This window comes from Podarcis vaucheri, assembly GCF_965113315.1.
Source record: "Podarcis vaucheri genome assembly, chromosome: Z".
NCBI lineage: Eukaryota > Metazoa > Chordata > Lepidosauria > Squamata > Lacertidae > Podarcis > Podarcis vaucheri.
Window position 1 is genome coordinate 10,118,684 of NC_138758.1, and position 13,621 is coordinate 10,132,304.

General features: G+C 45.0%; 1 protein-coding gene across 3 annotated transcripts in view; it reads right to left on the reverse strand.

Annotated features, from left to right (window-relative positions):
• Nucleotides 1-1,613: 1,613 nt before the first annotated feature.
• The window catches only part of TBC1D8B (TBC1 domain family member 8B), a 50,495-nt gene continuing 38,487 nt past the window's right edge, over nt 1,614-13,621 (reverse strand). For all 3 annotated transcript variants that reach the window (XM_082207187.1, XM_082207188.1, XM_082207189.1), the window contains 4 exons: nt 12,686-12,769; nt 10,236-10,292; nt 8,338-8,435; nt 1,614-6,588 (listed from right to left, as the gene is read on the reverse strand). In XM_082207187.1, coding sequence (XP_082063313.1) covers nt 6,175-6,588; nt 8,338-8,435; nt 10,236-10,292; nt 12,686-12,769 — 653 coding nt within the window. In that variant the 3' untranslated portion in view covers nt 1,614-6,174. The remainder of the gene's footprint in view (nt 6,589-8,337; nt 8,436-10,235; nt 10,293-12,685; nt 12,770-13,621) is intronic.

Here is a 13,621-nt window from a genome sequence, read left to right on the forward strand (position 1 = left end):
TAGCAGTACTTGGAGGTCAGCACAATGCCGATGCAGTGGCTGTCGATGGAGACGCTGACACCCGGACCATTGACGTCCATAGGTATTGGTTCGGCAGCCTGAGATTGACGGGGTCTGCAAGCAGGTTCTGGGTGGGCAGGGCACTCAGAATGGCGCTGGCGATGTTGTTGGTGGGGCTGGCCGCGAACAGCCTGGGCACAGCCTGGACACCGATGTCAGCAGAATGGGACAGGATCTCAGCCCAAACGGGCTGCATGTGGCTCTGGTTGACTCCGCTCAGCGCCATCCTTGCAGTTCAACCTCTTCGGTGCTGTTGGAGTGCGGGCACCCCTTTTATCGCTGTCCACCCTGGCCTCCCCAACCCCCCAAGTGGCCTCTCAGTGGCGTCTCTCTCGGGCTCTTCCTTTTTTTTTTTAATCTTTATACAACAACAAAAACACACACAAAGAAACACAAATACAAAATTACACACAAATTACAAAAATAACCATAGACACATAATTTTCTTGGCAAACAATAAAACATCTATTGGTCTTAACACTAAAGACCCAACTTCCCGTCTATTCCATATTTCAAATTCATATTACTTATTGCCAATACACATTTTCATAATTAAACTTATTCTCAATAAATCTAATTTCTTCTATCTACCTAGCAACTATTACTGAAGTTCTTCGAATGCTGCAACAGAATTTAAACTACTATATTTATTTTTCAGATATTCTTTAAAAACCTCCCATTTAGAAACAAATTCCTGTTTTGATTTATTCTTTATCTTTTCTGATAAGCCATCTAATTCGGCATATTCTGTCAGCTTTTGGATCCAATCTTGTATAGAGGGGATTTCATTACTCTTCCATTTTGCTGCGATCAAAACTCTTGCTGCCGCCGTCACATATAAAAAGATACCCTTCCTCTTTTGTGGAATATCCAAATCTGTTATTCCCAGGAGGTAGGCCTCTGGTTTTTTATTGAAAGAGATCTTTAGCATTTTTTGCAGTTCTGCATGTGTACTCTCCCAGAATACCTGTATTTTCCTACATATCCACCACATATGGTAGAATGTTCCTCGGGCTCTTCCTTCCGTTGGCACTGCTGCCTCTCCCGTGTCCCAGCCTCCCACGGCCTTGGCTGGGATCCGGGACCCCTGATTACCTTAACAGGGAGTGGTAAAGGTGGGGGGGGGGACACACAACCTTGCCTCTGCTTCTTGACCTCTCTGTGGCTTCCAGTACCATTGACCATATCCCTTTTCCAGGACCACATCTGTGGAATGGGAACTGGAGGCGCTGTGCTGCAAGTCCAGAGCAGCATTTTGAGAGTTGTTTCTGGACTCCAAATCCCATCAGCCCCAGCTAACATGGCCAGTAGTCAGGGATTATGGGAGTTGTAGCCCAGGAACACTAGGGCACTAGGTTTTTTAAAAAATAAAAAGGCTTGTGGGAGAGAGGAGATGGGCCATCTCCCTTTTCTCTAACAACATCTGCCCCCTAACCACCACCCAGTTCTCTCACAGTCCCAGCACCTACTCCTTTTATAATGTGAAGAGGGTCTACTCTGAACATCTCCCCTCTGCCTCCCTCCCCAAGAAAACACTTGAAAATCCTACCATCAACATTTTAACCATGGACAGTCAGAGGCATATTGTGAGCCAGGTTTCCACCTGCGCTACTTCCATGAAATGATCATTTATTCATCTCCTCTCATTAAAGATACAGTGAATTTGCTGTGTACAGAACATGGTCATCAAAATACAAAACGCCAGCACATAAACATATTTTATTTCCTTGGTAGCAAAAAGGATAAAACAATCCAGTTCCTCTGGAAAACATACCATATTCATCTTATTTAGAAATTTATTCTTAAAGACAATTACACGCATATTTTTTTGTAAGCTTATGTCAATATTTCTCTCCATTAGTTGTTTGTTAGACAGCCAATAAGATGAGGAACTTTGAAGAAGGCAGATAAATACATCTTTTTGTTGTTGTTGTTGTTCTCCCTAAGAAATTACAGCTGCATCTTTGGCAAACTGTATTATAAAAGTTGCAACTTGCGAGGCAACAGCATGGCTACACACTACAGCAATGAACAATCATTGCAGTTGTTAGTGAAAATTTGATCAGGTGACCTACAGTGAAGTCACCTGATGCTACCCCCACCCTTTAGTGAAGTCCCTGTGCAATCAGATCTTACTAAAAAGCCTCTCTGCCCACCAGACTTTTCTACCTGCGCAACAGGTAGAATCCCCCCACTCCCGAAAACTTTGCTGGAGTTTGCAATAGTGTGAGAAGTCTTCGCTTTGACAGGTATTTGCTCAGTAACCTGCTCTGAACAGTAAATGGCAGCTGATAATCTAACCCTCTATGCATCCCATCATCCCTAGTGTTATGTGCCAAATGACCTCATTATTTTGCAACTTAGCCACCATGGATCTAAAGCTTCATTGCTCTGTTCTGCTGCCCCTCAGCTACAAATGTTCTATATTCAGCTGCATAGAATGCCTAGAGCACCTGTGTGTGATGAGAAAAAGAGAGTGCATGCATGCTCTGGTAACTGCAGAGGCGACTCTCAGGAAGATATCATTCAGATATTTGGATTGCAGCAAGTACCACTGGAAAAAACAACAACAGAATGGCACAAACATGAAACCCAGACCCAGTGATCTTCCACCATCTAAGCACACTAAGAAATGGATAGTAGGCTTCGATCAAAACTAGTGCCAAGGAATTCAATCCCTAGGGAAGGTTTAAAAGAAAATAAAAATGCTTTTCATGGAAGGTGTTGATCCCAACTTGCCCATTCAGAGCCCTAGGGATTGCTTTAAAGTTCTGTCTTAATAAACTTCTTTTTATGTGGTGAAGGAGAGACTACAGCAATCCCATCCAACACAAAGCCAAAATGCTTGTTTTTTTTTACCAGAGTAAAGGGACTGGAGTCCCTATGTTAGAAACAGTCTCTCCAAGGCTAGGTGCATGAAACAGACTGTGGCAGTAGAATAGACTTCCTCACTTAAGATGGCAACAGGGTGATATCATTTCTGCAAGTTCTCCCACTTTCTGTTTTTAGGGAAAAAAAGGAAAACCTGCAAGTAGAAAACTAATGCATCAGAGTGAAGCTTTTTAATTTTCTTTCCTGCTAAGCTTCACGTTAATAAGGAGTCTTTCATAAAGATAAGCATCCAAAAATGTCACTTCCCAGCTTGCATGCATAAAGCTGAAATAGATATGCATAGGTATTATGCTGCCTGGTAAACAACAGCTGTGAGGTCCTGGTTAATTCCCAGGTCAGGACTTCTGTTGCTTCCTGGAAAACATTGACTGAAGGTTTCATTTCAGGCAGCCAAGAGGAAAACAACTGGATTTCGGTAAATAAGAGTTTCCTGTAGGAACTTAAAAATGGAGTATTTTGAAAGGGGTGTAGGGAGGAATCAGGCTGCATGGTTTGCCCATATTGAACTGAGCAACTGTTTGGAAAAATAAATCCAGAATAATATTAAGAAAATGGATCTTTCTGTTTTGTTCTCATCCCTGTGGATGAGAACTCAAGATTCCATCCTTAAAGAATGGGAAAGAGATAAGGGGAAGACACGTAAGCGTGGAAAACAAGTTTGTAAAGAATCATCTGCTCCCAAAATCCAAGCTGCATTCATTGGCAAGGTGTGTGGGTTGTGATCTAAAGACCCACCTCCCTGGGCAACAGAGACAAACAGAAATCAGTCCCTTTTAAAAGGCAACATACGCCTTCCACAGTGCTGGTTTATCTGCATAGAATTTAGACCGAAGGTTCTTTTAGCGGAAAACTTTGGACCTGTTTCAAAATACTCATAATTAAGATTAAGCCTTGTCGGGGATGCGGATAGAAAGGTCCAAAGAGGCTAAGAGTAAGTGGACTGATTTCTCCTCCTCTGCCTTGCCAATTGTTAAAGCTTTTTCCTTCAGAGCCGGAAAGCTCATTCTTCCTTGTCTTGAGCAAATATGCCCATTGCTAGCAAATATCTACTTTGCACATATCACCAGAGGCTGTTTGGTTAGATAAGAAGTCTGCACATTTCAAATGCTTTTTTAAAAAAAAAGACCTGAGGGGAGACACAAACACACAGAGAGAAAGAACCCTAAACACAGTACCTCTGTCACTGGTAATCAAAATCTGATTAGTACCTATAATATGTATGCTGGTCATTCTGCATATAAAAGATTGTACCTACAAGGTTCTGGAAGATAATTTCCTTATAATTTGTAAACAGATCTATTGGATGACATGCTTTGGAAATCAAAAGAAATTGGTTCACCTGAGCCATGGAGAGTTATGGATTTGCCAGGCTTTCTCATCACTCAACCTGCACTATGAACATAGTTCTGAACTGGAACTGCCAATTCTTCTTCTAGCATCAGCTAGCTCCTTTTGGCTGAGAAAAACCCTGCAGGGACACTGAAGATTATTTGGGAAGAAGGCGCATGTTGAAATATTAGTGCTTCCTATAACCATTATGACATCAGCAATGTCAACAAAAGTGAAGACAAGTGAAGAAAGAGACCATAAGCCCCATGTGTGCGCACGTGCATGTGTGTTTCAATTAAACAGGTACTAGAAACTGGCTTAGTCCTAAAAGCCTACAGAGATATACAAGACACCAGCAGGGAACAGTTCTCCACAACAGTGTTCACCTTAACTTCACAACAATCCTTCAAGTATCATGCAATCTGTATTACGAAACTGCTTTATGCTGGCCTTATTTCTACCTCAAGAAGGAAGCAGATGATTTAAAGGAAGGCTGCAGCCCCAGGGACCTGATGCAATCTCTGTCCCAAGCATAGCACCCCCCACTCCCCACGCCAAGACCACACCAGTGGCACACCAGTGGCACACGCCAAGACCACAGCAGTGGCAGTGGCAGCAAAAAGATATACACACTGCAGACATGTTAGCCAGGGTGGGCAGAGACGTTTAAACCCCTCCATATGGTCCAGCACCCTGATGTGGATGCAAATCACCCAACTGGTCATGAGATGCATCATTTGCTGAGTGGACAGTAACCCCCACCCCACCCTCCCACCCTCAACTGATCAACAAAAAGGAGAGGCTGTGTGTGTGAACATTTTAGAGTGTGGGGTGCCTACACTTTGGGCTACGCAGTGGGATTTGGCCCCTGGAGCACTGTCCAAGGGTGAATGTGGCCCCTGAGTAAAAAGATAAACTAAAATGTTAAACGCCCCCGATCTAAAGCCAAATCCACACACTAGCACTGCATCACAGGAGCAAGTCTCCTTCGTTCTTCCTGGGGCACCTGAGTGGAGACACCAGGCTGCAGTTCATGTCTATTCTAGCGCCACCTTCACTAAATGATGTTGACATGGAAAGAAGCCATGACATCTTCCCTTTACCAGAGTGGATTTGGGAAGGAAGCCGCCATCGCAATGTGGTCTCCATGCCGCTGTGAACTGGGCTAATCTAGGGTAAGCATGGTCAGGGAACCACAGGACCTCCCACAAGTAAAAGGGGCCAGAAATTAAAACAGTGGGGAGGTGAACTGGGTTTGGAAGCTCCCCAAGATTGTATCAACTAGCCACTTTTTAAAAAAACAACAACAGTAATGATCAAAAGCAGCACTTGGTCCCATTCACAGAAACAACACAGCTTCCCCCCCCCGCCCTTTTAAACAGCCACGCTCAACTGACCATCAAAAAATATCTCTCCCAAAGCAGGAAACAAATTCTACATTCAGAGCTTAAGAAGCAATTCTTTGGAAATCCAACCAACAGTTACAACAGAATAGGTAAAGGCCAACACCACTCTGCAGCAAAAGTGGCAGACATTACATTCAGCATGAGAACTATTAACACGAAACAGTGGTTTGGGAAAACAACAACCACGAACCACTCCCAACTTTGCCCCTGACAGGCCAGCTTGCTATTCCCTTCCAAGTTGGCTTGTGTTGGCTGATGTGGTTTAAGTCTCCCGAGTGTACTAAAAATGCAAAATTTAGGTGCAAATTGTCCTTCAAGCTATGCTTATTTTAACTTTGCAAAAACACAAACAACCCTGCCTATGGCGTAGAGGGGGGTCGAGCTGAATCTTTAACCCTCCCCCCAACTCCTGACAAACTCAAGGTGCTGAGCTCACAAACAGCCCTCCATCCTTCCAAGTGCCTCTGTGCGGAGCATCAGGCAGGTGCTATACTCTGGCCTTTGCTTTCAACTGAGAAACTTTAGCGTTTTCCAACTTGGCTGTGACATCTACTGGCTTCTCGAAAAATCTCACCAAAGCAGGTTCATTTAGTAAAGACGCCAGCAGCTGCTCAAAGGCGAACGACCATTCGTCAGGTCTGCGTGGGCTCTGAGGTCCACCTCTTTCAATCTGTGGGGTAGGCTGAGTCTCTGGGGGCTGCCGGGCATCTTCTGCGCCCAAGTTGGAGGTGGAAGGGGCCATGTTCTTGGCTGGCAAAGTAGGGCTCTGGAGTCTTCGGCCAACCTCCTCCATCTTCAGCAAGAGGCTGGTGACGGTGGCAATGGCGCGATAGAGCAGCTCCTCTTCTGGGTCTCCGTGAAACAAGTTATACAAAGTCTTTGAAAACTGGATAAACTGGGACTGGGGTGGGTGGAGAAGGGAGAAATAAGAAGGTATATTTTACAACCTCCTGTTTCTTTTTCTAAAAGCCTCTTAACACATTTACAAAGAGTGCTTCTAAGAGGGACATGCTAGCACGATCTGACAAGTTGGCAGGTACCACAAGTGTAGCCATATTCAGCTAAGTGTGGCTGCCAAACAAGGCCTTAAGGACCACATGCAGCCCTTGAGCCAAGTGTTGGACCACCCTGGTCTAGATGTTTCAAGCTGCTTTAAATTGCTGCTGGTTTTATATTTTACAGTTACTTTTTTCTTTTACCAGCTACTGATGCTTTTACTTGATTCGGAAGGTTATGCTAATGCAGTTTTAGTTAACTGTGCGTCTCTGTGGGCGTTCGAGTGTCTCTATGTTTGTACATATTGCACAAACACTTAAACCATTTTTCATGTTTTTATTTTGCAAACTGCCTTGCAAAGATTTTTTTGCCACGGCATAAAAAATACTTTTAAAATGGAGCTGTAAAATAAATAGAGTGCCAATAACTGAATGGCTTTCACAATGAGGACGTGTTCTCTCTCCTGATCTAGAGCTAAAGTTGTAGGATGGTAGATTTCTGCAGAACATGAGGAGAGGCTTCCTGACAGTAGGGCAGTTTGACAATGAACTGATTTCTTTAAAAGAGACAGTCATGCCTTGGCTGTCGAATGCCTTGCGACTCGAGCGTTTTGGCTCCCAAAAGCCACAAACCCAGAAGTGAGTGTTCCGGTTTGCAAATATTTTTTGGAAGCCTTGGTTTTTGAACGTTTTCAGAAGTCGAAGGGACTTCCAGAACGGATTCCGTTTGAGAACCAAGGTACAACTGTACAATAAAATAGGATGGATTAAAAGAAGCAATACAAGTACAATTAAAAATTGATATGGATATTTAAGGTGGACTGCATGAACAAAGCTCACGGACTACTGGTGGTCCATTTGCCACAGTCTTGGAATGCCTTGACTAGGACTAGTTTGGCCAACAGTACAATATATGAAAATTAGGGTGCATTTCCCTATTAGGAGGAAATACAGTGGTACCTCGGGTTACATACGCTTCAGGTTGCATATGCTTCAGGTTACAGACTCTGCTAACCCAGAAATAGTACCTCGGGTTAAGAACTTTGCTTCAGGATGTGAACAGAAATCATGCTCTGGTGGCATGGCAGCAGCAGGAGGCCCCATTAGCTAAAGTGGTGCTTCGGGTTAAGAACTGTTTCAGGTTAAGAACAGACCTCCGGAACGAATTAAGTACTTAACCTGAGGTACCACTGTACAGATATATGAAAACAGGGAAATGGCCAAGCAGCACAATCCATGTTTATCCAGAAATATGCCCCAATGAATTCCACCTTCCCAGGTGAGTAGAGAATTGCACCCAATCATATTCCAAGGATTCATGCCCAAGCCCCACATACACACGTATGTACAAGCACACAGATGGGTGTAGCCGGGAGGGGGAGAAGTACAACTGTACTGGGCTTTCCTGGACACCTTCGAGCAGTGGCTGGCCACAGCCGTCTGCCAGGGATGCCTGAACTCTGAATTTCCTGCATTAAGAAAGGAATTAGACTAGATGCCCCCACCTTCCTACTCTATAATTCCTTCTTTATTTGAATGACCTGTTACCCTGTTAGCATGTGTCAGGCTCAGGGGTCATTGTTTGCTGCTACCAAGGAACCAAACCCCAGATAACACCCCCCCCCTTTGCAAGTTCTCCCGTAGGTGAGTTTTACCTGGTCCATGCGGGGCAAATCCTTAATGCTTTCTTCTTTTTTTAGCAATTCATCCTGCCACTGCTTCAAATAGGCCTGGATGTCAACCTTTCCTTTACCTAATTGGAAGGCAACAAGACACAAATGAATAGTGAAATCCTCACTCTATCCACAGCAGTCTCTATGTTGCTCTTGCGGGATCACAGCAGGGATGAGGACTCCCAAAACCCTCATCAGGAATGGTGGGAGCTGCAGTTCAAAGATATCTGGAGGACATCATGTTGTCATGAACATAGTTCTCTGGGTGCCATCGTTTACATAGCCAAAGCAGCACCACTCAGAGGTTATCCAACAGCTTCGAGGGAGACCCAAGGTTTTACAGAAGTGCAAAAATAAAATGTTTAGGTTTAAAATTCTGGGGTGGGGAAGAGACAAAAGCGTCCCAATGAAGACTGAGTATGGTCGGTGGCTATGAAATGCTGTTTTGCCACAGGCAAAAAGGGGAATAAGGGAATGGAACACAATGGAACTCAATGGAACATAGGAACCTGCCTATTGGTCCACCAAGCACAATACTGTCCACACCGACTGGTAGCCGGTCTCCAGGATTCAGGCAGGGGATGCTCCCAGCCCCACCTGACGATAACAGGGATTGAACCTGGGACCCTCTGCATGCAGGTAAAATCACTCCATGGAGTGCCTAGAATTCTCAGCATCTGGGTCCCCAGATGTTGCTGAACTACAACTCCCATCACCCCTAGCTAGCAAGGCCAAAGCTCAGGGATGATGGGAGTTGTAGTCCAACAACACCTGGGGACCCACAGGTTGAGAACCACTGCCTGATTGCTGCTACTGTACAGACCTTGGTCTTCCAAAGTGAGATTTCTGTCTCCCCCCCCCCCCCGGGAGGTCCAGAACTTCCCCACCCTCGCTGCCTTTGCCACCTGGAGAGCTTGACCTTTGGTGGGCTGCATATGGACTGCCTCCATCATACATGCTACCCTGAGATCTCCAGAGGACAGGCAGGACTCAAACAGAGGAAGAAGGCTAGGTAGATCAATAAAACAACCCAATTTCTCTGCTCTCCCACGCTTTCTATATTGTCAGCTGCAACATCTGGAAGAGGAATTTGGTGGTTCAGGAGGGCGTTCAAATTTCACAACAGCTGGCTGGAGGGCAATGGAAGCTGAGTTTCCCAAAACTGGAGTGCAGCATGTTAGCTGCTCCCAAGATCAAGGGTCTGGAAACGAAGTCTTATGAGGAACGGTTGAGAGAAGATTCTAACTCAATAGGAGGAAGAACATTCTGTCAGTAAGGTAAAGGGACCCCTGACCATTAGGTCCAGTCGCGGACAACTCTGGGGTTGCGGCGCTCATCTCGCTTTATTGGCCGAGGGAGCCGGCGTACAGCTTCCGGGTCATGTGGCCAGCATGACTAAGCTGCTTCTGGCAAACCAGAGCAGCGCACGGAAACGCCGTTTACCTTCCCGCCAGAGCGGTACCTATTTATCTACTTGCACTTTGACGTGCTTTTGAACTGCTAGGTTGGCAGGAGCAGGGACCGAGCAACGGGAGCTCACCCCGTCACGGGGATTCGAACTGCCAACCTTCTGATCAGCAAGTCCTAGGCTCTGTGGTTTAACCCACAGCGCCACCCGCATCAGTAAGAGCTGACAAAACTCCCTTGGAAGGTGGCTGTGGACTCTCCTTCCTTGGAGGTTTAAAGCAGAGGTTGGATGGCCATTTCTAATGTGTGCACTAGGTGAGATTCCTGCATTGCAGAGGGGATAGACTAGAGGATCCTTGGGACCCTTCCAACTTGAATATATATATTATCCTAATTTAAATATTACAGCATCTTCCCTGCATGATATGTATAGACTGACACAAGTTCTCTGGATATTAAACAAGTTCACCAACCTTTTTCTGGGCTCCTGTTTAAAGCATCAGCACCTTCACGGTCCTCAGGAGAAGAAACTAGGATAGAAGAGGAGGATAAAATTGGACATAGGAAGCTGCCTCAAACCAGAGAGTTTATGGGTTGGTTTGGACAGAATGCTAAATCATACAAAAAAGAGCTGCAATGAACACTGGGCTTATAACTTTCCCACCCCTCCCTGCAACCTGGCCACTTTTGCTTCCATCTTTTAATTACAGTATTTTTTCATAAATATTTTATTTATTGTTATTCATTTTTTCCCTTACCTGATAATAAATCTGTTCTTAATTTTGACAATGGTTTGCTGAAACAGGCCAATATCAAACCATAGTTTAAGAAGCTGGCTTGTTTCAACAAACCACTTGGTTAAGACAGAGGTTTTCAACATTTTTGGGTCCACAGACCCCTTGACCAACTACATTCTTTCTTCGCCCCCCCCCCCCGTGGGGCTCAGGAGCCCAGTTATGTCACCCCTTGCCTGCAGAGCTGGCAGCCTCTCACCCTTTCTCAAACACCCTCCCTTGGGGAGGGTTCCCTCAGCCTCCTCTCCTCTCCCCTCTCCTTGGGAGTCCTTTGGGCAGCTGCTGCTGCCACCCCTGGTCTCTGAGTTGCCCCCTCTGCCCCAAACAGAGGTGCCTCCTCACACTGCCCCACAGGGGCCTAGGAAGCACCCCCTGGCCAGCCCCAGAGGCATCATTCACCTGGGGAGCTTGTAGCCAGAGCTGCTGCAACAAACGGTTGTGCAAGCCTTTCGGAGGCAGAGATGCAAGAGGCCATTGGAGGAAGGGAGGGAAGCAAAGAGGAACAGAGGCCAGTGTTGCCCACGGCACCCCTGACCATCCCTCAAGGCACCCCCAGGGTGCTAAAGCACACTGGTTGAAAACCACTGGCTTAAGATGAACTACAGTTTGGAGTTCAGATGTTACACTTAACTTAAATTGAAGTGGAAGCTTTCAAGCTCCTTCTCAAGCCATGGTTTAGTGTTATGTGTGAATAACTTCTATTCATCCACCTAGCTCAGCACTGCCTGTGCTGACAGGGTTCTTCAAAGCCTCAGCCAGAGTTATTTCATAGCAGGTGCTCCTTAAATCTTTTTAAACAAGAGATGCCAGCTTTTGAACCAGGGACCCACTGCATGGAGAGCATACGGTCTGCCCAATGAACTTTCGCTGTAATGTCTGAATTTTTAGCAACCTGAATTTTTTATAGAAAAGAGAAGCACAGGAAAACTATAGCCCCCCCCCAGCTGTGATGCTTCAAATGCCTTTAAGTTCTGAAAGGCAGCTAAAGAAAAGGGGTCTCAGTTGCAGTCCACTCTATTTTTCTGGTGTCTTTTTCATATCCTCAGCTGTCTATTGCTTAGAAAGATATGAGATGCACACTTTAAAAATTCTCATTTCCTCCCTCAGTGGACAGGAAAAAGGTTGCAAATAGTTTAGCTATTGGCAAATAAGATTTGCTGCATTTTTTAAAAAAACGTAAAGTTTATTAGTGGTTCTGAGCCACGTTTTCAAAAATGGAGCACCCTTGGCACTTTAGATTACCCCTTTCTCCCAATTCTGCTTAAAAGAACAGAGGGAGCGAGGAGAGAGAGAGAGAGAGAGAGAGAGAGAGAGCAGGATATAACAAGTCCTGATAAAAGAGAATAAACGGTATTGAAGCAGGATCATATAAACCCACCCTGATACTGTCATGAACACAAATCATAATGAATTTTAAATAAGGACACCTGGAGGGTCCCAAAGTCTAAACACTATGTGAGCTTTGCACAAGTAAGGTAAAGGTAAAGGGACCCCTGATCATTAAGTCCAGTTGCGGACGACTCTGGAGTTGCGGCGCTCATCTGGCTTTACTGACTGAGGGAGCCAGCATTTGTCTGCAGACAGCTGGTCATGTGGCCACCATGACTAAGGCGCTTCTGGCAAACCAGAGCAGCGCAAGGAAATGCCGTTTACCTTCCCACTCGAGCAGTACCTATTTATCTACTTGCACTGCATGCTTTTGAACTGCTAGGTGGGCAGCAGCAGGGACCGAACAACGGGAGCTTACCCCGTTGAAGGGATTTGAACCGCCAACCTTCTGATCGGCAAGCCCAAGAGGCTCAGTGGTTTAACCCATAGCGCCACCCGCTTCCCGCACAAGTAGATCATGACAAATGCTCATCAGGCAGTCTGGTGCAGCTCTAACAGTCTCACTTCAGTCAATTCTGGTTTCGGTATCTTTAAATGGCGGGGTGCAGTGTGGAGGGCAGCTTCTGTATGAAACTACAGACCTGAAATTCCTGCTTCATTTGTCTCTCAGAAGTTGGAACCTAAAATTCATTTATTGGCACTTCAAGTTGGAGTTCTACTGCCCGTCCTCTTCCCAGCAGAATGGGTGGGGGGGATTAATCTCCGCCTGGTTCTATAAACAGAGCATGCTTGAGGCTTACCATTTAATTGGCTAAAGTGGATCAACTCTTCTTTAGATAGCTGAGTCCCTTTGGAAGGGCTTAGGGATTCCACTTCAGTGAAAGCTGCAAAAAAGGAAACAGAATTTTGAGGATAGCAGAGAAGCACTGTCGCTAGAACTTTGCATTTGCAAAGGGTGTTCCACACACAAATTTTTTGTTTAGTTTATGCTTGCAGCCCATTATTCCCATTATACAGATGGAGAACTGTGCCTGAAAAAGATCATTCCTGCCTCAGGCCATCCCGCCATATAGTAAGCAGCAAAATTGTTATCCTGTTCTTTCTCGAAAGAGCCCGGGGATATATCTCCCCCCCCCCCGCCACTCTCATTTTCACAACAGCCCTGAGAGGTAATTTCTTAATGAAAGCAACCTACTTTTCTACACAAAATAGTCAAAGCAGCTAATAAGATATAATAGTAGTAGTAGTAGTAATAATAATAATAATAATAATAATAATAATAATAATAATAACAACAACAATATTAATTTATTTATATCCCGCCCTCCCCAGCCAGGCTCAGGGCGGCTAACAACAATAAAATAATACAACATTCTAAAATAATTTCATTCTAAAATTAATTCAAATCAAATTGATGGCAACCATTGGGTTTATGTATAAACATAAAACAATAAAATAACTGAAATATTAAAACAGCATGATAGCCAGCGGTGATAGGCTAGGACCTGGGGCTGGGGGGAGGGGACAGGACCAAGTTTCAAATCCAGATTCAGCCATGAAGTTCACAAGCTGATCTTCGGCCTGCCACTGTCTCTCAGTCTGAAGGAATGGGTTTCCCAAACCCAAAACTGAGTGTGCAGGCATTTTTAAACTGCACCAAAATCCCCATTTCTCCTTAGCTAAAATGCATAAACTTTAGCCGTTGAGCAAATGCAAAACAAGAACACAGCTCTCTC